Here is a 24,191-nt window from a genome sequence, read left to right as displayed (position 1 = left end):
CATAACTGGTGATCACGATGTCCGTCTTGTCTAAGCCATCCTTCATTGTCTTGCGCTCAGCAGGTGGCCCGACGTAGGCCGTGACGCTGAGGAAGGGAGCGTATGTCTTGATCTCTTGCTGCCAGTGACCAGACAGCGTAGGGGGGCAGACAACCAAAGATGGCAGACGTCGGACATCTGGAGCGCCGGTCTTGGCAAATTCTTCGGCACGCTGGTGGTGATCGCTGGCGACCATGCATATTGTTTGCAAGGTCTTGCCGAGACCCATGTCGTCGCACAGAATGCCGTGCAGGTGATACTTGTTGAGGAAGTGTAGCCAGTTGACACCATCTTGCTGGTAAGAGCGAAGCTCGGCTTTGATGGCGACAGGAATTTGGAAGTTTTCCACCTTCTTGGGGTCAAGGAGTTGGGAAATAAAAGTCCTTTCGCGATCTCTGCCCTTCAATAGCTCCTCAGACAACCCTGGAGGATCAGGGATACCGGCCTCAAGTGGCACCAGCTTCACCAAGGTGGCGAACGAGGTTGTTGCAATCAAGCGAATCTCGTTATCTGAGTCGCTCATGCGACCGAGAACCGGGACGATGAGGAAAATGACGTAAGGTAGAATGGCATCGCCCATGACAGCAATCAGGTGGTAAATGGCCTCGATGGCACCTTGGCGGAAGTTGAGGTCTATGGGGTTGGTGATAGACGGCAGGACCTTCTCGACGAGTGCTGTCATACCCTCCACAGTAATGACACTGCAGATGGTAGCCATGCACTTCGCCGCCATGTAACGGAAGACAGAGAGCTCAGAGTGCAAGGCTTTGATCACAAGCGGCACCTTTTCCATGATGAACGGATGGATAGCTTTGTCGAGAGTTGGCATAAGAGTTCGAATGAGGGATAGGGCGTCGACAATTTCTTGGCCGAAGGTGTCCTCGGGATCCCGTGCTTCGGCTGGCAGCGCACCGGAGAACGCCTTAATGAGTGGCTCCTCCATGAACACTCTGACTGTTGGAACTGCAGTGAGCAGCTCGGCGCCATAAGTCCGGGACAAGATTTCGAGTGCCTCCTTCGCGCCGCGACGAGTGATGCGCGCCGCCTTAACTTCCTTCGCCCACTTGGCAGCGTCTGCGTGATCGACCCTGTCTTCTTCCTTCTGCATGGAGAGAACGCAGTCTGTCTTGCTCGCATGGACCGGGAATTCAGGCGTCTCTGCCACCTCAACACAGGAAAACTTGATGAGGTTGGACACCACCTTGTCGGCAGGGCCACGGCGGCCCTTCTCATTAAACAGCTGAACAAGACCGGCGATGGTTGCGGAAGAACGGTTCTGGAGTTCTTGGTTCTCTTCTGTCTTGATGCTGTCCATGATTCCCTTGATGAGAGGACTTGGCTTCTTGGGAAGCGCCTTGATGGCAACCAAAGCGCAAGCCGCGGCAGCCTTAATGCGCACGTCGCGGGCGTCTTTGGCAGCCTTGGCGTCAGAAATGGCCGAAGCAGCTACGTCTCTGGCCTCGCCGAGTTGCTGGCTTGCCACCAAACGTTGTCCGGGTGACATGGCCTTCTTGAGTTTGTCGAAATCTTCGCCGACGACCTTGTCCGCAACAGCGATAGAGAAGGCGCCGGGACCGGCCTGTTCATCGCCTTGGACTAGAACTGCAAGAGTAGGCAGTCGTCCGCTCGAAACCTTGCCGTGGTCGCGGAACATGTTCAGGAGTTGCTGGCATTGGGAACGCACGCGGTGCATGTAGCTGACCAAATCACCGTAGTGGGAAGGTCGCTCCGCCTCGATGATCTTCTGCAGAGGAGCCGTGAATCTTTGAGCGCCCTCGGTCGTGGCGCTGTTCTTGGCGTATTCGTCGATGACCATGCAGGAGCTGAGCTGCGTGGACGCGTTCCTGTCGGTGAGACCGCCGAGGATGAGCTGATCATACTCAGACAGGTGTGTGGCTGGTATGAAGGACATGATCAGTCCCATAGCCTTGGCTGCCGAAACTCTCGAGCGGATTAGCGTGTCCATGCCAACGAGATCAACATCGCCCTGGATCATGTGGCCGTCCACGTCGTGTGTATGAGTTGTAACGGGCGCGTCGTCTGTTTTCGCAGACTTCCGGCGTCGCTTCGTAGCCCTTTCAGGCCCTTCAGGAGACGATGCCTTGCGCGCGGGTGTTGCAGTGACGGCTGTGTAGGTGCCACCTGAGGGCCTCTGGAAGAGGTGCGCAGGCATTGGCAAGGGATGTCTTGAGACGCCAATCGGGTGCAGGGTGAGTCTCATGAGAGGTTCGACGTGAGCGGCGAACTCATCAGCCAGTACTTCAGGGGTCTTCGATAGAGAACGAACAAGCGCCGACCAAACATCGATGGACATGGCGAGCGTTTCCCTGTCTCTCTCGACAAGGATGTTCTGAAAGATGAGTCGTAGAATCCTTCCATTCAGCCAACCTCGAGAATTCTCCGCGCCGAGGTTTGCGAACGTCATGAGGGCCTTCAAGACGGCCAAACGGACCGAGGTAATGGTGTGTCGCAGGAAGGGGTAAAGTCGAGGCACCAACAAAGTAAAAGAACGCTCCTCGTCCTGTGCGGCAGATGTTTCCATGGCCTTTAAGACTTCAGGGTAACTGCAGAGCGTTGCAAGAAGGTCCATGATCTTGCCAGTACTGGCGCTCAAGTCATCGCCGAGATCTGCGAGACTGCCCCACATGATGTTGATGAGGCCATCAATGGAGGCGGGTCGCATGGTTACAAACTCCTTTGCCATTGGCAGTAGTGTTGCGGCGCTGACCGACCTGACATCGTCATCATGTTCTTCCAAACCCTTCATGACGAGGCGGACGACTCCATCGATCATCTCGCCATCCTCCAGAAGAAGATCCTTCCTCACAGCCACGACGTAGCGGAGGCCGACCATGCCACCATGGCATACAGACCATTGGAGCATTTCCAGATGCAAATCGTCCTGCATTACCATGCGATAGAGCAGCTTGTAAATGCCGTGGACTGACTCAGCCGGAACATGACGGAGCACTGAGCCAAGGGACTGACCAATGGTTTCGCGAATAGGTGCAACGGAGGTATCTGAGCTGTAATCGGTGAATCTGTCCAGCATCAGGACGCAGCAGAGTCGGCAAGCCAGGTCATCGAGCCAGGCTTGGTTGAGGCGGTTGTTCTCGGCGCGGGATTTGGAGCGCACTCTGCCGGCTCCCGCCCCGTGAACACGAATAACTTCTCTGATGCCCATGGCTGCCCCGTGGCGGGTTTCCCAAGACGAGTCGAAGAGATCCACCTTCAAGAAGTCGAGAAGCCGATCGTACGGCCATTCTGCACCCTCCATGTTCTCATCCGCTTCGATCTCCGACTTGATTGGTATTACTGGACCCTTGAACTCGCTCACCACCTTGGAATCCTCATCGACGTCGGCAGGCCTGTCCAAGTTGAAATAATCATTCACCTTGCCGTTCTTCTGCTTCGAGTCGGCATCGGGCATAGGCGTGTCGTCGAATCCTTCGGAACCTGCGGTAGTGGACTTCCTGAGAGAAAGATCTCCGTAGCCTCCTTTTCCTTGAGCAGCCTTCTGCAGCTCTCTCTTTCGTTTCCTCTTGAGGACGTTAAGTTGCCTTGAACTCAAGCCCTCTTCCTCTGCCGGCTGGCTTTGACCCTGGGAAGCCTTCTCCTTAGCGCCGTTATGCCCGTTGGCAGAATCCTGAGGGGTGAAAGGACTTGGGTCCTTCTCCACGAGGACGGGCATCTCGGAATCCTCGAAGACCCTGCCAAGAAGACCTAGTCGTCCATTGAGGGTCTTCTTCTGGTGTGCGAGCCGTGCGGCAGGGTCCAGTGACGCCAAAGCATACTCAATGTTACCGCCTCTCAACAGTTGACGCCCGTACTTGATGATGTGCTCCACGTTGAGCGATCCCAGCTTGAGGAGCTCGTCGTTCGCGAAAGAAGGCACATCCTTCTCCTCCTCTTTCTTCACATGGCCGTTTTCCTCCGGCTCATCCTTCTTGACCGTTGCTGTGTCTTCGTCTTCATTAGGGTCGTAGATCGGTGCATTTTCAATGATTTTGCCAATCGCTTTGGATGCTGTTGACCTTGTCTCCCAGTCCTTATGTCTGAGGTAAGGGACGACTCTTGAAAGAAGATTGAAGAGCTCATCTGGGTGTTGTTTCTGCCAGTCAGCAAGTTGATTGACAGCCGTGTCCCGAATGAGACGGGTGCTTCCCGTTTCGAGAATCCTGTGATATCATGTCAGCAGGCGTCCAAAATGGCAAGCATGGCAAGCGGTTTAGCGGCGCGCGTCCGTGTCGTCAGGGCTCATCTATCGCGGGCGCGACAATGAGACGACAAGGATAGGAGCCCAATGAGGGGACTTGGGTTGTCTTGGGGATTTACTCACGTGACCAATCTGTCAAGTCTGTTACAACAAGGTTAGTGCTGGTTCTGAGCTGAGGAATAAGGGCGATCACCAGGATCGAGCAGGAACAACGCACCTCGACGCCATCTTGTATTATGATGGACTTGATGGGAGTTTCATCATAGGTTGAGCTTCTGGGTGTGTTAGTGGCAATCCCGGTGAGTTGTTAGGAGGGAGTGAAGGAGAGCAGGTAGCGAAATGGATGAGCGCATGGATGGGGCAAAATTGGAAAGAGAAAACGTGGAAACAGCAAGGAAGTTTAAACACGTGGTGTATGCCATCCTGACTTGCCCAAACGAAGGTGATGCACTTTGGGGTGAAGCTTGAATCATGACAGCTAGGGAAAGCTGATGTAGGTGGGATGAGATCGATAGAGCAACAAGTACGGGATAAAGCGATGGGAATGCGCCAGACAGAGGAAGACCCAATGAGATTGACAGAAGAGGTCGTCCAAAGTAAGATATGAGAGAAGGGGTTGAGTGTGCAAGTGACGGGGTGGAAAACATCGGTTAAGAGAATAAGATACGTACCAAAGCTGAGCAAGCGGGTAAGGGCGATTGGCATCAATCAGTTGGATGGGGCCGAAAGCAATCGCCGCGATCCCGTCCACTGCGGATCAGGCCGAGTCTTGGTTAACAGAAGATGCGACTACCTTGCATGCATCGGATACGCAGGATTGAAATGGTGTCGCCGTGTCGGGTCGAATCGGAATTTGACACCAAAACAACCGAGACCGACGATGATGAACACCGACGAAGGGTGGTTGGTTGGTGGTGATGGTTCAGTCGGTGTTTTTTTGATGGACGCGCGCGCGCAACAAGCACGTGGTGATGCGATTGCGGATCGGAGTTGAAAAAAAAAAGAAGGTCCTCCAGGTTTGAGGCTCCAGAAAGACAAGAGGGACGACGCCTTAAGTGGAAAGCAAGCGACGCGTTTTTTGGTGGAGGACTGGATGCAGTGCCCGGCAGGTGCGAGGCGGGAATGCAGTGTTGCGACGGATGGCCTAAGGCAAGGCAAGTGACGGGGCTCTCGGCTCGGGGTCGTTGGCGCCTGTCGTTGGTGCTGTGGTGATGTTGGTTGCCTGTGGTACTGGGCGAAGTGGAAAGAATGAACCAATTAAATGGCTCAGACGACCGGGTTGGATGTTGGATGGGGACCGGGTCGAAAAAGAGCAGCACGTCTGGTCGCCTCGGGACTGCGCTCTGGAGGGAAAATTTGGGGTGGAGGGGCCCGGACAGTCTTAAAGGCATGCCTGCAGTACTTTTATAATTACCCGTGGGCCCGTGAGAGAAAAAAAATGGAAGGAAAGCCAGCCAGCCGTTCCTTCACGCAGCGACGGTGTCTCGCTTAATTTCCTTAGCGTCATCTAGTGTCCCTGGTCCCTAGTGGCTAGAGGTAAGGTACTGGTCCGCCTCCACTCCCCAGCAAACAATAAACCCTGTCGCCTGCTGTCGTCGTCGTCGTCGTCTTCGTTGTGCCTCGTCCTTCTTTTGCTCGCCGGCCATCCATAACGCATGCATGCCACTCACTCAATCTCATCTTCGTCATCCTTTTTCGTCCATTTTCATCAACGCCTCCGGCGCCTCGTCTCTTTCCATGTCGTAATCTCTGCAGGTCGAAGCCTCGAACTTGCTTGCACCTTGAGCAAACAATCAGAATTTTCATCCATTTCAACGATTGGGGACAATCCATACATATTCTTGAGAACCAACATCTAGCCATATCCGTTCTTCTCGACTGAAAAACTTCACATCGTCCTCTAGCTAACCTTCAATACCCGCAGCGCCACTCATCGCATATCTACATCAAAGGCGCAATTAGAAAATTTTCAGAGCAGACGTTGAACTCGGGCAGCTGAATGCCATCCGACCAAACCCCCAATTAGAAACCGCAAACTGCAAGCGCGCCTTGGGAAAAACCAAAGAACGGTGTAAGAACCGTTTCACCCACTTTGTCCTCGAGAGCCCTCGGGACCTTTCTTTTCTATTTTGAGTTTTCTCTGTATCTCTGTCATCTATCCCCACGCGCAAAGTTACCGCTCGGCACTTCCCATGGCAGACTAACTAGCCTATCATGATCGTCTCCCGTTGCCAACAGGTTGGTTGGTACTCGGAAAGACTCAAGGGTGCGCATGTGCCATCATGTTGCTCTCCCTTGTGTGAGGTGACCGGTGGGCTTATCTCAATGTCTTGATCTTTCTTGGACAGGCGAGACCTGATGGACGGCAGATCTCTAGCGGTCTCTCATGGACGACGCTTACACGTAAGGTAGCTGTCATTGGCCCCTTTCCACCTATTAGTGATTGGACATGGCTCATTCTTCATCAAAGAACCAACTTGGTGAGGTACCGGTTAGTACGACACCGAACGGCTCCAACGGCGAACCCCAGGTCTTCCATCGCATCTGAACAGACAGCCAGATGGGATAGATCCGTGGCTTTCAAGCCTGGCCTGCGATTAACATGCCGGGCTGCCCCTTGGAGACTAGTTCAAACCCGCACTACACACAGACAGGACGCCTCTTTCTTTGGACCTATCAACTGCACTGGGCAGTAGGCAGCCTCTCACCACATCGTGCCTCTTTGAAAATCCGACGACTTCGGTGAACTGGACAAGGCCATAGATCACTGGACGACTGGTCTCTCTGAGTGAATCTCACTGCGTGATCGATCGAGTTGATGGACGAGATGGGTGGGAGCCGACAGGACAGCGACGAACGGGATGCGACAGGTAGACACTACTGCTGCCAACACTGGCAATGCAGGAGACGGCGCGAGGATCATCGCAGGCATAGCTAGAGCAGGGCGTGCAGCTGCGCCGAGTCCTGGTTTGATGCCTTGAATTGGAAATAAGCTGGCTCGACTGGCACAGGACGTGGGGTACGGAGTAAGGTTGGGAATCTTGGCATGACCGTCCAGGGTCCCGAAATTCTAGCGTTCCAGCGGCACGCCATCGCTGATTCGTCTTGGGTCATCATTCTTCTCTGTCTCTGTCCCTTTCTCTTCTTCGACTGGACTGGTCTCAACGGGGACGGCTGGCTGGCTGGCCGACTGTCTGATATGGTTACTTACTGCATATGTGCTGTGCCGTAGCAGTGGCATGGCAGTGACAAAAGCCCTTTTTTTGGGCTGTCCGGATTACGATGGCCTCATTTCACTTCTCGCTCCGCCCGTCCCGTCTGTCCCTGGTTGTTCCAGGGCGACCTGGAATGTCTTACCCGCCTCGGTCATTTTGCTCCCCTGCTGCTGCTTCTGTCAGTTGCCATGCCCTCCAGCCTATTCTTATTCTGTCTTCCCTTTCCTCCATCTGTTACGTGTTCCAGAAAGGCTCATTGAGTGCAGGCACTCGCATTATCGGATCCGACCATCAATTCGCCTCAACTTTGACAGTCGCGCCGACACCTTATCCAGCAACGTGAACGTGATACGTGGTCTCTCTCCCCAGATGCTGCGAGAGTACGTGTACGCCGTGTCGGTCGTGTGGTCAGTGCGGGCTGCTCGACAGCGACTCGACCGGGGTACATATGGGATGGATCCAGCTCTATCCATGTTGAAGCTCAAACTAGTCGTTGATCGCCCGGTATCATGAATGCTCCTCAGGCACACCGACACGCTCACGCGGTCGCACGGCACATCCACAATCTTCCCCCCTTCCTGACCTTGAGACGCAGACAGCTCTGCATGCGCACTGGCGCCGGCTCTTTCAACCGGATGGAGGCCAACGCGGAAGTGTCGGAACCCTTGAGGGAGACCGCCCTCACCAGCACATATAGCGAAACGAATTGATGGTTGCTTAGCCTTCCCAGTCCGTATGCGGCCGAGTGATTTCTTTCACGACCCTCTGAGATCGTCGGAGATTCGCGGACATATCCTTTATGTCATCTTGATGCGCGTAATCCTGACTCCACGCCTTCGATTTGGATTATGGTTTCGACAAACTTAGGCCTCTGCCATTCAAAGTTCAAGCAACGGCGAGCGCAAGGAAGATTCAGGCCAGGAGATTGTGACTGAGCTGAACGAAGCCATCGAACGGCCACTGCCGCAGCCGCTCGCGGTGTCAGCCAAAGCTGTGTCGATAAGCTTAGAGCATAACCAGACGAATTTGAATTCGGCAATGTCGAGTCAAGTGCCCGCAAATGACGGGGTTGGGCTTTTAGTTGCCAAGAGAGGAAAGGCTGAGCGCAACGGCCAGGACTTGGATCCTAACACTGAAGCAACAAAGCCGTTGTGACATTTCTTTTCGAAGAAAAATCTGTCGCGGCTCTTTGACCGCTAGTGAGCTGTCATGGCAGTTCTTTGAGCCGGACGGGAAGAGTGTTGTGCAACCGCTTCCTCGGGACGTTTGGCGTGGCCCATCTATATATAATCCCGGGGTAAGACCACAGTCCAAATACCGCTCGGATTCGGTTTGCACACTGTATTACGACCTGCCAAGTTCTGCCAGCTGGCTACCCGTCCGTGAGGTACCTTCGACGGCGTTGATCCTCAGGCACGCGCCACCTGCCAAATGAGCGCACCCCAGATCGCGACTTCTCGACGCGTTCAATCCCCACCATCACCAACCATCCGTCGCAACGCCTTGACAAATCGATGAAAATATTGCGCGACGCCTACCCAATCCCGTCAGCGACTTCAACCGCGCAAATCCGCTGCCCTTGAGGCCGCAACCTCTCGCCCACCATGTACATTAAGCAGATCATCATCCAGGGCTTCAAGAGGTTTGTGCGCCCCTCGCGACAAACATCGCCAAATCAGAACCCCGCTGACCCGACCACAGCTACAAGGACCAGACCGTCATCGAACCCTTCTCCCCCGGCACGAACGTCGTCGTTGGTCGCAATGGATCTGGAAAGAGTAACTTCTTCGCGGCCATCCGCTTCGTCCTGAGCGATGCCTACACCCAGATGACTCGCGAGGAGCGCCAGGCTCTCCTGCACGAAGGTTCTGGATCGGCCGTCATGTCGGCGTACGTCGAGATCATTTTCGACAATAGCGACGAGCGCTTCCACGGCGGAGGCAAGGAGGTCATCCTGCGACGCACCATCGGAACCAAGAAGGATGAGTACTCGGTCGACCGCAAAGTTGTGACCAAGAGCGACATCATCAACCTGCTAGAGGCAGCCGGTTTCTCGAGATCGAACCCTTACTACATCGTACCACAAGGTCGCGTCACCGCGTTGACGAATATGAAGGAGTCCGACAGGCTCACCCTGCTGAAGGAGGTTGCGGGTACCCAGGTGTACGAGGCGCGTCGAACGGAGTCTTTGAAGATCATGAACGAGACGAACAACAAGAGGGAGAAAATCGACGAGCTTCTGGGGTACATCAAGGAGCGACTGACCGAGCTCGAGGAGGAAAAGGAGGAGCTTCGAGGCTTCCAGGACAAGGACCGTGAGCGCAGATGTCTTGAGTACGCGCTCTACTACCAGGAGCAACAGCAAATCCAGGACCAGCTTGAGCGTATCGAAAACATTCGCCAAAACGGCCTGGAAAACACCGATTCGATCCGTTCCGAGCTGAAGGATGCCGAAAAGATGCTTTCCAAGTTGGAAGCTGACATTCACAAGTTGACGAAGGAGATGGATTTGGTCAAGGTTGAGCGTCGCCAACTCGAGGAGGACCGCCGCGAGACAGCCAAGTCGAAGGCAAAGGCGGAGCTCAAGGTCAAGACTCTGTCAGAAGGCCAGTCAGCGGCAGTCCAAGCCCAGCAACAGCACGAAGCCGATCTTGCATCCACCATTGAAGAGATCTCTTCGAAGAAGGCGGAGCTTAACAACATCATCCCTGAATACCTCAGACGAAAGAGTCAAGAAGAGGAAAAGAAGCGGCAGCTGGATACAGCCGAGGCTGCGAGGAACCGTCTCTTCACAAAGCAAAGTCGTGGTTCTCAATTCAAGAACAAAGCCGAGCGAGATAAGTACTTGCGAGCCGAAATTGAGGATCTGCACTCGAGACTCAGCGGCCACAAGGCGAACAAGATGGACGCCGACGAGGACGTGGTCAGAACCGAAAACAACATCAAGCTATTGGAGAACGAGGTTGCCAAGCTCAGGCAACAACTGCAGAACTTCAGTGGCACCCGCAACGACCTCGCCGAGGAGGAACACAAGGCTCGGGAGATATTGGACAAGCTCGATGATGAGAGGAAAATCCTCTGCCGTCAGGAGGAGAGACTTGACACTGTTCTTTCGGACGCCCGACAAGAGAGAGAACGGGCAGACCGCGAGCTCAGCACGATGATGGACAGGGACACGGCACAGGGTCTGGCCACGATTCGTCGGCTGAAGGCCCAAGAAGATATCCCTGGCGCGTATGGGACGATGGCCGAACTCCTCAAGGTCAGCGACACCTACAGACTGCCTGTTGAACAGATTGCCGGCAACAGCTTGTTCCACTACATCGTGGACACCGACCAGACTGCGACGTACTTGACAAATCATCTGCGCTCCAACTATGGCGGTAGAATTACGTTCATGCCGCTCAACCGACTTCATCCCAGGCACGTCAACATGCCGAGGTCTCAAGAAGGTATCGTGCCACTTATAAGCAAGATCAACTACGACTCCAAGTTTGAGAAGGCGTTCCAACAGGTGTTTGGTAAGGTCGTCGTCTGCCCCAACCTGAGCATAGGAGGCCAGTACGCAAGGAGTCATGGCGTCGACGCTATTACCCTCGACGGTGACACCACGAACAAGAGAGGTGCGATGACTGGTGGATTCATCGATCCTAGGCGATCGAGGCTTGAGGCGGTCCAGGCCGTCAACAAGTGGCGAGAGGAATATGAGCGTCTCCTCGCGCAGGCCGACGAATTCAGGGCCCAGATCGAGCAGAAGGACCAGGAGATTACCCACGCCTTGGGTGAGCTCCAGAAGGCTGTTCAGAAACTCCGCCAGCTGGATGCCGGTTTCGAACCTCTAAAACACGAGCTTGCCAACAAGAACTCTCAGCTTGAGCACGAGAAGAGGCGCTTGAGCGATGCCAATAGACACCGTGAATCTGTCGAGCGGGACATGAGGGTTTTCACCGAGAGTCTTGCCGCAGATGAGGCTGAACTGGCATCCGATTTCAAGAAAGCGCTCAGTAATGCTGAGGAGAAGCAGCTTGTCGAGCTTGATGGCCAGGTGCAGAAGCTGCAGAAGGAGTGGAACGATGCCAGCAAGAAGAGGAGAGATGCCGAGAGCCGGAAACAAATCCTCGAAACGGACATCAACCAGAACCTCCAACTGCGTCTGGATCAGCTCAACTCCCAGGCCTTCGAGAACAACGCTTCCTCAGGCGAAGCTGGCAGTCTCAAAGAGGCCCAGAGAGAACTCAAGAAGCTTCAGAAAGAAGCCAAGGCCATCGAGGCCAAGATGCAGGAGATCGAGACCAGAATTGAGGAGCTCGGTGGTAAGCTGGACCGTCGGGAGGCCAAGAAGGCTGAGCAGGAGGAGATTCGGGCCACTGTTGCGGCAAAGGAGGCCAAGCAGCGCAGCGCCATCGAGAAGAGCATGTCGAAGAAGGCCGTCTACACCGCGCAGGCTGCGGATGCCGCGAAGGCCATCAGAGACCTCGGTGTCCTGCCTGAAGAGGCCTTCGAAAAGTACGAAAACATCGACCCTAGGCAAATCGACTCTAGGCTGAAGAAGGTCCGAAACGCGCTGAAGAAGTTCCAGCACGTGAACAAGAAGGCCTTCGAGCAATACAACAGCTTCACGTCACAGCAGGATCAACTGCTCAAGCGTCGGAAGGAACTCGACTCCTCTCAGCAGTCTATCACGGATCTGGTGAACCATCTCGATCAACGCAAGGACGAGGCTATAGAGCGTACCTTCAAGCAGGTGTCGAAGGAGTTCGCTACGATTTTCGAGAAGCTCGTTCCGGCCGGACACGGCCGTCTGGTCATCCAGCGCCGAACGGATCGCCGCATCGACCCCGAGGAATCCGACGAGGAAGCCAGGGGCAATGTTGAGAACTACACTGGTGTCGGTATCAGCGTTTCTTTCAACTCCAAGACGCTCGATGAGCAGCAGAGGATTCAGCAACTCAGTGGTGGTCAGAAGAGTAAGAAGCCCCGCCCGTCCTATCGATTGCCATGCCAAGTACTAATGTTTTCTTCCAGGTTTGTGCGCCCTTTGTCTCATTTTCGCCCTCCAGCAGACGGAAAGCAGTCCTATGGTCATCTTCGACGAGGTCGACGCCAACCTCGACGCTCAGTACCGTACCGCCGTCGCCAGCCTCCTCCAGTCCATCTCCCAGGACGCCGGCACGCAGTTCATTTGCACTACTTTCCGTCCCGAGATCGTCCACGTCGCCGACAAGTGCTACGGTGTCACCTTCCACAACAAGACGAGTTCCATCGACTGTGTTCCTACCGAGGAGGCCCTCAGCTTCGTCGAGGGCGTTGCCGCGGGGAAATAGATGATGAGAGGTAGTGTTTCGCGGTCACTGTTCATAATTTGATATGAGGCCGGTTGTCTCGTCTTGGGTCAGCCGGGCGCGGCGTTGGGGCGATTTGTGGTCGATGGATGGCCGGTTGGTTGGTTGATTGATTGATATCACGAGGCTTGCGTGCTTGCTTACCCCTGGAGAGGAGATGTCTCCCACCGTATTTCTTATTTGGAGGAAATGATGGGGCTCTAGATTATTGCTCATTATTTCATTGTTTTTAACGGCTGATTACACTCCTCGCCAACTTGCCTTGTTGACATTTCAAGAGTGCCCGCCGCGATACCGAACTTCTGAAGCCACGCCTCACCCCGGAGAGATATCATAGCAGTCGTCTTCAACTCTAGTTTAGTGAAGTCGCCGTGTGTCCGCAGCTTTTCGATGACGATGCGAGGCTCACGAGACGTCCCATGTACCGGTGATGAAAGACCGCACTGGCAGCGAACACAGTTGAAAGAGGCAGACTAAATCAACCCGATATTAGCTACGGGCTGCGTAAGACGACGACGACAAAGGACAACAGCAACAGCGACAGCGACATTAGCAACATCAGCCCTCTCCACTTGCCGCATCCCAGAGACAACTGCCTGAAGTCCCGCATACGCCCGGAGTCATTTGCTCCTAGCTGTCTCTCCTCATTTGTCTGCGACCCTTTTCTTACTCCATGTCCTAGAAACATCCCTCGTTCGTTTCCACAGGCTGTCTATTGGTCCCATGCCTCCTCCCATTATCACGGGCTCATGACGGGCCGCGGTCACTTGGTGATGGCTGGCATCGTGGACTGGGTGAGATATTCCGTTGCAGCCAGTTGTTACGGGCATTGCGGAGTGCGATTTACCCAGCCACGCGTTCGATCTTTGTCTTCCCATTGTGTTGCACAATTGCGGAACATTGCTTGGCTCTGCAGTTTAGTCTCAACATACAAGCGAGGCTGTAACCAGCCTCTCTCCGTTCTACTGTACTTGACCGCTCATGGTATGGGCTGGTAGAAGATGGAGAAGAAGCAGGATAATGGAACATGAGGAGAGCGTGTGTGGGAGAGGAAGTGCGCGACGTGCGCGAGGAGTCGCCAGCTCGCGGTTTGCTCGCAGGTGCCTGCTCTTGGGCAATCGCGACATGGCTTCGACAGGCGTGAGCGACGACAAACAAGGCCAATTAATAGAGAATGACCAGGCTAGTATGTATCACACGACGCGCAGTGTCTGACTTGGGTACGATGTTAGGGAAAATTCGTGGATAAGGTTCACATTCCGAGGCTTTGCAGGCGATCAAGAGGAGACCGACTGCAAGTCACAAGAGTTAAGCGTAGAGTACGATTGCGCGTCGCATCCTCTCTTACCCAGCAACATCAACTTCGAAAGCGATGTCGTCAAATCGAACGGACATGATTTCCACCCCAGATGCGGCATGCCGCGGAGAATCGGCAGCGCGGCTATTCCATTACATCCCTTCCTCATCCATTCAAGAATCACACGGGGACATCACATCTATGATAACTGACTAAACCCAAGCAGTTCACCAAGGAAAGCCATGCGAATTTCCTTCAAAGAGAACCAAACTTGACGACGTTGTTCAAAGACCATGACTAGCAAATCAGAGACAACGCTTCGGAAACCGAGGAAGCCTTCGCTCCCGTCGTGTTGGTGGGAATCTAGATGTCAGGCACATCAGAAGAAAAATTCCGACTAGGTTATCCTGCCTTCTCATTCCCAGACCAGGAGCGAGGAGTACCAGAGATACCCACGCCTTGATCAGCACGCAAAGAAACGGTCCGTATGAATCGCAAAGCAAGCAATACGCAGTATAAGCATAGCCAGCGTGGCAAACACGAACGCCCCTCCTCCTCCCATCCTTCGATAGCCTAGACGTCAGCTCTACCAGAACAAGCTCCAAGGATGCCCCCGATGTTCGAGGACTTGTCAAAAAAGAAGTGGCCGAATGAAGGATGGGAGGGGGAAGGGGGGAACATGGATCGATAGCCCAACGGTTTCCTCGCGGCATGAACGAAGTAGTGTTCGTTCAATCCAGATCCCGATAGTAAAGCAAAACCGAATCCGGCCCGTGACAAAAACCACTTTTTTCCTTTCCCTCGTGTTTTTTTTTTCTTGCCTCCTCACGGCTGACCGAATGGACCCAAACCTCTCCGACACGCAAAAGAGGAAGATGAGAAAGACAATCCCATACCCCGGGGTTTCCGGGAAGCGATCGAGCCCCCTTCCCAAAACTCGTTATCACGAAAATCCGGGAAACTCTGTCCATATCCTAATCATTCATCATCATCATCCGTGATCATCCCAACCGAAGGCGATCGATCCCGTATCTGCTCCGTCGCACACACAGGAAAAACTATGACCAGAAGGAGATCCCGCATCCCCCAAAAGCTGAAGCACCGTCTTGAGTCGCGATAGGATCGGCGAGTTATCGGAGGAGGCGAAGATGCGCGCGTGTGTGTGTGAGAGCCGGATCGGGAGGGTGGGAACTCGGGCCACCATATGGTGTCTCTATCTTGCCTTACTCCTTCAAACTCGTGCCTGCCCGGGCCGCTTACCTACGACTCCTACAAGAGGAAAGGAAAGGGAAGAAGGAGACGGGGACGCCACATGCATGAAGCGGTCCGGGAGTCGGCCTGTGCCAGCGCGCCTGTGTTCGACCGACTCCTGCTAGAAGACTTGCAAAACAGCCGGAGTTGCGGATCATGTGACGACAGGTTTTCCCGAGCTGGGTGACATGGGACTGGGTTGTTGTAAGTCCTCTTGGTTTTCGGAGGGTGCGGAAAGGCCAGACATACCATTCTCTGCCAGTAAGTAGGCCCTTCCTTTGGGGAAGTTAGTTGAGCCCAACTTGTGAAGCAAGTTGTGATTCCTGAGTAGTTAGTTGGTGTCAAACTCAAGACATATCACAATGCAGCGAAGAGGAACGAGGTTGTTTGTTTAGAACATAATAAAATCGATTTGATTATCCGACCGGACCCGACCAACGCCAGAACAATGGTCTTTTGTTACAATTAAGAAAAATCGGGGGGCCATTAGTGACAGTTGTTTGTTTGTGTAAAACCCCCTTCTCCGTTCCTTTCCAACCCCTTCCGAAGGTTTCCTCCTTTTTCTTCTATGATGATATGACGAGAAAATGATTTTTTAAAAACCCGATGTGAGAAAAAAAGGAAAAAAAAATGGCAAGAAATGCTTTGTAGGTGGGGGAATAAACACGCTGTTGCGCCATGTCTTTCTCGCACTTTCTCTCTCTTTCCTCTAAAACAAGAAATGGTATAATTTGGCACGCTTAGCCCTCCTCGACGACGGCGCGGTTGGCAATGTAGAACCTCTCGCCCTTGTCGTCCTTCTCGTGCTCGAGGGCGACCTTGCTCAGCTGCGTCAGGACGTTCTCGATGAGAGTGTCGGTGACGGAGCGCTTCTTGCGGCCCATGTCGTTCAGGCTCCTCATGTTGGTCATGACGTAGTAGACCAGGGCCATGACGATGGTGACGGCGACGGAGTAGACGAAGACGACGCAGACGGTGACGAAGTCGGTGCGGCCGTTGTCGGACAGGAAGCGGTTGAGCGAAGGGGGAGAGGCGGGCTCGCCACGGCCACCGGAGAACCAGCCGAAGACGCAGAACAGGATGGAGAGGACGTCGACAGCGGCGATGGCGCCGATGAGCTGGAAGGAGGGGAAGGTCTCGAAGCCACGGGTGACGAAGATGAGCCAGTTCTGGGTCAGGGAGATCTCGAGGAAGAGGATCTCCTGGATGGAGCCGTACTCGTGGATGACACCGCCGTCGGTGAGGTACATGGTGCCGCGGAGGACCCAGGTACCGGCGGCGAGCAGGGTACCGAGAACGATGGAGATGATCCAGATCTTGGGCAGCTGCCACTCGACGGGGCGCTTCTCGAAGTGAGCGTTGTCGTACTGCGAGATTGTTAGTTACTGCTGGTAGGTAGAGAATGTATGCGGTGAAACTTACGGCGACGGCGATGGTGGCCAAATCGGCGAAGAGAGCGAGGAAGACGATAAGATCGGCGCGAACAGTTTCGTTGATGATAATCATGGAAGTGACCAAGTAGATCTCAAGGTGCAAGCAAAGAGCGATACGGTACTGGATGTAGGCCTTCATGCGCTGGAAGATCTGGCGGGAGAGCTTGATGGCGGAGACAATGGTGGAGAGACCGGGGGCAAGGAAGACGATATCGGCGGCGGCCTGGGCGGCCTCGGTGGCACCCTCGACGGCAATACCACAGTCGGACTTCTTCAGGGAGGGAGCATCGTTGACACCGTCACCAGTCATGGCAGTCAAGTGGCCACGCTGCTGAAGCATTTCGACGACCTGGTACTTGTGCTCAGGGAAGACTTCGGCGAAACCGTCGGCGCGCTCGCAGAGGTCGTGGATGGAAGTGCCGGCCATGTCGGAGTGGAGGAGCTTGTCGGAGTTGTAAACCTTGGTACCAAGCTGAAGCATGCGGCAAGTCTCGACGGCAATGGCGTGGGCGTCACCAGTAAGCATCTTGACGGAGAGACCAAGGGCCTGGGCCTCGAGGATGGTCTGGCCAGTGTCGGAACGAGGGGGGTCGAAGAGGGACAGCATGCCGAGCATCTCCCAGGGGCCATCCTCCTCCTTGACGGCGACGGCGAGGGAACGGAAACCACGGCGGGCGAACTCAGCGGCCTTCTCCTTGAAGAGAGCGGATTGCTCCTCGGTGCAGTCGGTGAGGGCGAGGACGGCCTTGGGGGCACCCTTGGCGCAGGTGTAGCGGACTCCACGGTGGGTGGCGATGGCGGTGATACGCTTGGAGACGGGGTCGAAGGGAGTGAACTTCTCGGTCTTCCAGCCGTCGGCGATGAGCTCCTTGGCCTTCGGGTAGCGCTTGAGGGTGAGGACGGTGATCTTGTCAATGGGGTCGAGAGCCTTGATGTTGTGGGAAGAAGCGAGAGCGGCGACGGCCATCATCCAGTTGATGTCAACACCCTCCATGACGAAAGGCTCGCGGACGGACAGCTGGTTGGCAGTGAGGGTACCGGTCTTGTCGGAGCAGAGGATGTCAACACCGGCGAGGGACTCGATGGCGGTGAGCTTCTGAACGATAGCCTTCTCCTCGGCGAGGTAGGCGGCACCGACGGCGAGAGTGGTGGTGGTAACGCAAGGCAGACCGATGGGGACACCGATGATGAGGAGAATGAGGGCGTAGTGAAGCAAGTTGACGGAAGAACCCTCCTCGGAGACCTCAATGTTGCGGTAGAAACCACCAACCCAGGAAGCGAGGATGAAGATGACGACGAGAACGAGAAGCGTAGTACCGATGGAGTCCATGACGGCCTTGAAGTGACCCTGGTCCTGAGCACCCTGGACGAGCGAGGCGGTCTTTCCGACGAAGGAAGCCTGGGCGCCGTGGGTGACAATGCAGTAGGCCTTGCCGCGCTTGCAACCGGTGGTGTAGTAGACGGTGTCGGTCATGAACTTGTCGACGGCGAGAGACTCACCAGTCATGGCAGACTGGTCAACGGCGATGATGGCGTGGCCGAGAGCAGGGTTTCCACCCTCCTCACCGTCCTCGTCGAACTTCTCACGGTTGGGGGACATGACATCCTGGGCCTCGAGCTCAGCCTTGTACTGGGCGTAACCGGCGGGGTTCTCGTAGTCGCAAATCAGGCGGGCATCAGCGGGGACGACGTGGCCTTCCTCAACAACGATCTAGAGTTCCATGGTTAGTCGAGATGACCTTTGTCGCGGACCAAACCGGCGCGAGGGCGAGGACGACTTACGATATCTCCAGGGACGAGTTCACGGGCGCGGATTTCCTCTTCTCTTCCATTGCGAATGACAAGGGCCTTCATGGCGATGTCACCCTTAAGCGAGGCGACGACATCGGCAGCCTGCTTCTCCTGGTACCAACCGACAGCGGCGTTGAGCAGGAGAATTGCCACAATCAAACCGGCATCGAGCCAATCTTGCAGAGCGAACGCGAGGATGGCAGCAGCCTCCATGACTGCATTAGAGGATTAGCCTTTGTCCGGCAGGGTTTCATGCGGTCATGCCAGGCTTGTGGAAGACCGGCTTGGCCACAGCGTCTGGAGGAGTGTGTATGTGCTTACCGTAGAGAATGGGACCGCGGAAGAAACCGATGAACTTGAGAAGCATGTTCTCCTTCTCGGTGGTGAGCTCGTTCCAGCCAGTGTATTTCCTGCGGCGTTCGACTTCCATGGGATCGAGACCCTGTCTCATGTCGGTGTTGAGCCAGTCGGTGGGAGTGACGAAGGCGCTGGCACCAGTGGTGCCCTCGGGCTTCTTCTTCCAGAACATCCAGGCAGGCGGTGCCTTGCCAGGCCCGGCCTCCTCAGTCTCTTCTGGTTCCGCATTGGGATCGCGGTATGTGTCGATGTAGCGAATCAGACTGCAATTGGCGACCAGTTAGTATTGGGGAGAGCCATTGGGGCCGCAGAGAGAGCGTGTAAGACGTACGATCGGTATTCATCGTTAGTGCCACTTTCACCCTGAGCACCCTCAACTCGGTTGTTCCTTTGGCGTTCCTGGAGGAAGTTGCCCGTTTCCAGGTCTTGGTCGTCCTCCTCGGTGCTAATGGGCGTTGGGTAGTGCTTGTTACCGCCCTTGCCGATTAGACCGGCCATTTTGAATGGTGCCATAAAGGTGACGACGAGGGATTACAGTCCAGCTGTAGCCAACAGAGCCAACAAGCCAACAAGAGTACGCAGCTCAGGACAGGTCGAGATTGAGGGTTTGGGGAGGGGTCAAAGGAAGGGATGGAGGAAGGAGGGACGGAAGGGTGAAGAGGTGGAAGGGCAAGGACTAAGAAGAGGGAATCACGGTGGGAGGAAGGGCATATTATATTATCTGTCAAACGGCGAGGCCGGACGGGGTGAGTGGGCGAGGACTTCCGCGGATGCGCACAAAAAAGAAGAGATGGGACCAAGGCATGCCGGGAAGGCAGACTGGCATAACTCGCGGCAAGAACTTGCACAGGAGGATGGCACACCACGCACGTCGGTATGTACACGAGTAGTCGAGGCCAGGTCCAGATGGAGGGCAAGGCGAGGCGGCCAGACTCCAGTCCAGAGACACGAGAGATACCGCGGCGGCGGCGTGTGTATGTGTGTGAACAAGGGACCGGCGTGTAGCTGCGTACCCCGTCTTGCTCGGATCAACGCCAAGAAGTTGCAAGCATCAAAACAGATGCGGGTGAGGGAAAACTCCACACACTGTGACCGGGCGACATCGATGCTATTTCGAGCAATCAGCGACGACGGGGACTACCTCTGCCGCCGGAGCAGTAGGTAAGTACCTGGGGCATAGAGAAACAGAGGGCGAGCTACAACGGGTGGGAGACAGAGACTAGACGAAAGTGACGACGAGATACTCAGAGAGAGAGAGTGTGTGTGTGAGTGCGAGAGCCACCATCCCTCCATCCCACCAACAAGAATCAGAACAGAGGAACCCCCGGGCAAGGAAGAGCGAGGTAAAGGCGAGGTGAGGTGAGGCAAGGCAAGGCAAGGCAAGCAATAGCCGACCTGCTTCTTTGGAAGAGGGCCAATTCTAGCGCAAATTTGCCAGGCCCCATTAGACGGGCCGACCTATCAAGACAGAGACAACTCGCTGTCTCATCTGCCAGGATGTGAGGACGCAAGTCGTGACAACAAGGGGAAGCCAGCTTGAGTCGTGCGTTTCGATGGAAGAACTCTGAAGTGACTTGACGATGCGCGGGAGGAAGGCGTGGAGTTGGGAGTAGTGTGTTGGTCTCCGTCAGCTCTGCAGAGACGGGAAATAAAATGCCTCAGTGGTAGTATGAGTGTACCTTGAACGGGTAAGGGCCCTGAGTGAAGGAAGGGGTTGTTCATTGAATAGGTGAGAGAAATAATACACTACCTTGCGGTACGGATACAGACCAGTGAAAAAAAAAGAGGAGGACTTGACACAGACACAACTCCGAGATTTCATCGAGAAAGTGTGGTGCTTGACACGGGCCACTCTCACCGAAAGGACGCCCCTCATCCGCGGCAAAGTTGTAAGTGAGTACAGATAAACGTCGTACAGTAGTTGAAAGAGACGACATAAGAAACTCCAGTCGTCGAGTCGATGTGCCGTCGTATGAAAGTGTCCCCGTACGTCTAGTCCAGTTTGGAGCGCGGACCCGGAGACACCCCCCTGGTCAAGGACATGTTCCGTGGAGAGAAGAGACGTTTGACCATCTGGGAACCTGGGACTGGAGACGCGAAGACGGGACCTGTGCCTGGCCCCTCCACTCGTCTCTGAGACCCTTGCATTGGCATTGGTAGCATTAGCACCGTTCTTGCAACTTGCACCCACACAAGAGGTATCTTTTCCCTCGTTCCAGTCTTCTCTCTCGTCCGGCCCCTTGGACGCGACAGTTTCAGCTCCGAAACCCACGTCACGTGACTGCTTATCTTTTGGTTGAAGAATCCCACTCCGGACTAGCGCCACAGATACGTACCTTTCAATCCCTAGCCCTTCGTGCCCTTGCCTCATCTCCAAGTCTCCAACGACGACCACGACCCAGCTTCCCACCACCCACCAGTATCCATTATCTGCACCCGTATGCAACCTGCAGCTGCAACTTGCTTGCTCCATGCACATCTCATGTCCGTACAACTTCCGCCGTACAGTGCCCGTCCGCACGTATCAAGACAGAAAGATGGACACAAGGATGCCACAGCATCGAGCCTCCGCCAAGCCCTGAATTGTCATGTCCACGTCTTGCCCTAGAACGCGGCGACGCACCTCTTGGCCCTTGAGAGGCGCGCCAAGAAATCCCCGGAATAGAGCGCGGCGGCGAGTTTTGTCCCTCACTACGAATACCATGAGAGAGATCTGCCATACATACGGATACAGCAGCAACTACGAATACACTACACGGCCATGTCCCGTTGCGTCGTCACAGGGCAGGGCAAGACAAGTCAAGACAACCTCGACAGGGTTGCTGAAGCCCGAGCTCATCGCCAAGTCTTTCCTTGGAAACACTCTCCCCCAACCATCTGCCTCGCGACGGGCCTTGCACTTGTGACTTGCGCAACTTGTGAGGCTATACCGCGTTAACTTCTGGCAGTGCTACCGCTTGTCTGTATGCCAGTCCGTCACTGGCCGGTGCGTTTGCTTCTTTTTCCGGTGCCCTTGCCATTAATACTGCGGCTGCCGTATGTATGTTCAACCCAAAAATTCCTTAAACACCGGGGAGAAACCTGCCAAGCCCTTTCCCCGGCCAAGACAAAACCCAACTCGGATCAAGTGCGACTGTAATCGTCAAACGACCTGGGTTTCCTGGAATAGCAAGACCAGTGACATTTCAGCTTTGCCATCAACCGCTTCTTGGCTTGCACATTAGAGTACGTAGTATGCCGTAATGCCCATTATCGATTCAACACGGGACAATCACCGACCACCGGGAATTAGATGGGGGACTGAATCAGCGATATGGGAACCTCCGCGATGTCGCGAAAGCGGGCCAAGAAAAGCAAGGCAGACTCCTCCTGTCATCGGCGGCCACGACGGAGATGAATTGTGTATGCATTGCATTGAAAGAGCAGTTGGCGAATGACTTGATGATCCGGAGCCACTTGGCGTCGAGGTTCATCATTTCTTTGGGGTGTGTGGAAGCGCACCGCAAGTTCGGCACGCTGGCGCGCGGGCATGGAAGTCGGAGGCGAGATTTGACGACGACGGACGATGGATGAAGGCTGTTGGCTGCTGGGTGGTGGTGGCGAGCAGGCTGCAGCAGCAGCAAGAACGGCGGTACCGGCAGCGACATTCATCGGCCGGGCCGTACACCGTGTCAACGGCCACCCGGACGGAAGAATTGGGACCTTCTAGTCAGGGCTGTCAAGCCAGAGCAGAGGACAACCTGGCGGAGTGGCATTTGCGCGAGTTGTGGCGAGCGTCATCTCGCGCGCGAGACGAGCAACTTGTGACCGACAGGCTCCGTTGGACGATCCTGCAAATCTACTGGCGTAATAGACCGCAGGAAAAGGCGCCGCCGCTCCGCTGACCGCTGGCGCAGCGCAGCGCAGTGGGAATAGAGAGAGAATACCGGCGGAACAACGACTCAGGACCGCCGGTGCTGCATTGGCGAGGGAAACCGTTCGCGCGAGCATTGCTGGGCCTTCCGCCTTCATGGACGGCTGCACCATGGCAATGCCTGCCAAACGATAAGGGAACACCAAGACCGAAAACAGAAAGGGACCTCCTGGGCCAGAGCCGACGAGGAGGGACCTTGCTTTCGACTAGCCCCTGCAGAGCCCCAGGGAACCCACCGCGATCCCCATCAATCCCCTCGATCGAGCAGGGAGCATGGAGCTTTCAGTGCCGTGGGGTTGACGTGCTGCGAGTAGCGCGGGCTAAGAAGCGTATGGGTGTGGTGGGATGGGAGTGCCGCCGCCGTGTGTTCTGCACGTTACTGACCAGTCAGAACGTCGCCTTTTTCCATCATTCTCAGTCTCTTCCTTCTTTCCATTCTTTTTCGTCCGACCTCGCCATCAAGTGGGCTGTGAAGATTCGATGTGCTGGACCTGCATACGAGATGGAGGGCGAGAGAGTTGGCCATGGTCGTCATGGCTTTGAGGCGCGGGTGCGGGTGGTCGGTTACGATGATGTCCTGCATGGGAAATTTTTGGATGAGCCACGGCTGAGTTGACGTCCGAGTCTCTGATGAGTTGTGATTGTGTTTTCTGCCCAACCGCAACGGCCAATCTTTGCCCAGAGTCGCAATCGAAGAACAGACATTGAAGGAAAGACTCCCGGCCAAACAAGTCGGCTTCAGCCAAGAGCAGCCAAGAGACGACGGGACTGAGCCCCGGAAGTCTTTCTCTGTGAGAGAAGTCTGAAAAGTCTCACTCTCAAGGCGAACCTGGAACAGCAAAGTCCAGTCCCAGTCCATCCATACTTCGGTCAAAGTCCCGCAGTCTCGGTGCAGGAGCCGTGTGGGCGGCGTGGGATGGGTCTTGGTAGACGACAAACACGGCAATTTTGCGGACCTATACCGCAGTATGCTTGTCAGTTTGCCCATTTGCCTGCCAATGGGTATCTGGACAGATACCGCGGAGTAGCATGCCTGCTGCAGGATGTAGGTACGGTGCTGGTTGTGGTTCTGTTGGGGACTCGGAATGGGATAGGATATCGGATCCTGCAGGGGTATGCCACGCATGGTCGGCACTTGTTGGTCATTGTTCTCGTTTTTTTCCCTCGTGCTGCTGCTGATTTTCTTTGGTCGTGTTGGCGTGCTGCGTGGGATTGTCTTGGTCGAGTTGAAACAGTACGGATAGAAGAGATCAAACAACCAGGGAAGAGACGAAATGGGGGCCACGGCCCATGGATTCAGGGATGGTCGGTAGAAGCTTTTGGACAAGACCGACCCT

At 55.0% G+C, this 24,191-nt stretch overlaps 2 protein-coding genes across 2 annotated transcripts; one reads left to right on the top strand and one right to left on the bottom strand.

Annotated features, from left to right (window-relative positions):
• Positions 1-9,074: 9,074 nt before the first annotated feature.
• Positions 9,075-12,794, top strand: CkaCkLH20_08517 (chromosome segregation protein; the record flags this gene model as incomplete). The annotated part of the gene is made up of 3 exons (XM_038891232.1): positions 9,075-9,112; positions 9,172-12,437; positions 12,496-12,794. 3 exons carry the CDS (start codon positions 9,075-9,077, stop codon positions 12,792-12,794), a joined length of 3,603 nt encoding a protein of 1,200 aa, XP_038743606.1.
• Positions 12,795-16,100: 3,306 nt separating this feature from the next.
• CkaCkLH20_08516 (plasma-membrane proton-efflux P-type ATPase) lies at positions 16,101-19,454 on the bottom strand (the record flags this gene model as incomplete). The annotated part of the gene is made up of 5 exons (XM_038891231.1): positions 16,101-16,727; positions 16,783-18,504; positions 18,576-18,799; positions 18,906-19,204; positions 19,273-19,454. 5 exons carry the CDS (start codon positions 19,452-19,454, stop codon positions 16,101-16,103), a joined length of 3,054 nt encoding a protein of 1,017 aa, XP_038743605.1.
• Positions 19,455-24,191: the final 4,737 nt, after the last annotated feature.

The sequence above is a fragment of the Colletotrichum karsti genome (genome assembly GCF_011947395.1).
Source record: "Colletotrichum karsti strain CkLH20 chromosome Unknown Scaffold28, whole genome shotgun sequence".
Taxonomy (NCBI): Eukaryota; Fungi; Ascomycota; class Sordariomycetes; order Glomerellales; family Glomerellaceae; genus Colletotrichum; species Colletotrichum karsti.
Note: the sequence above shows the minus strand (reverse complement) of the source record. Positions and strands in the feature narration are given on the sequence as shown.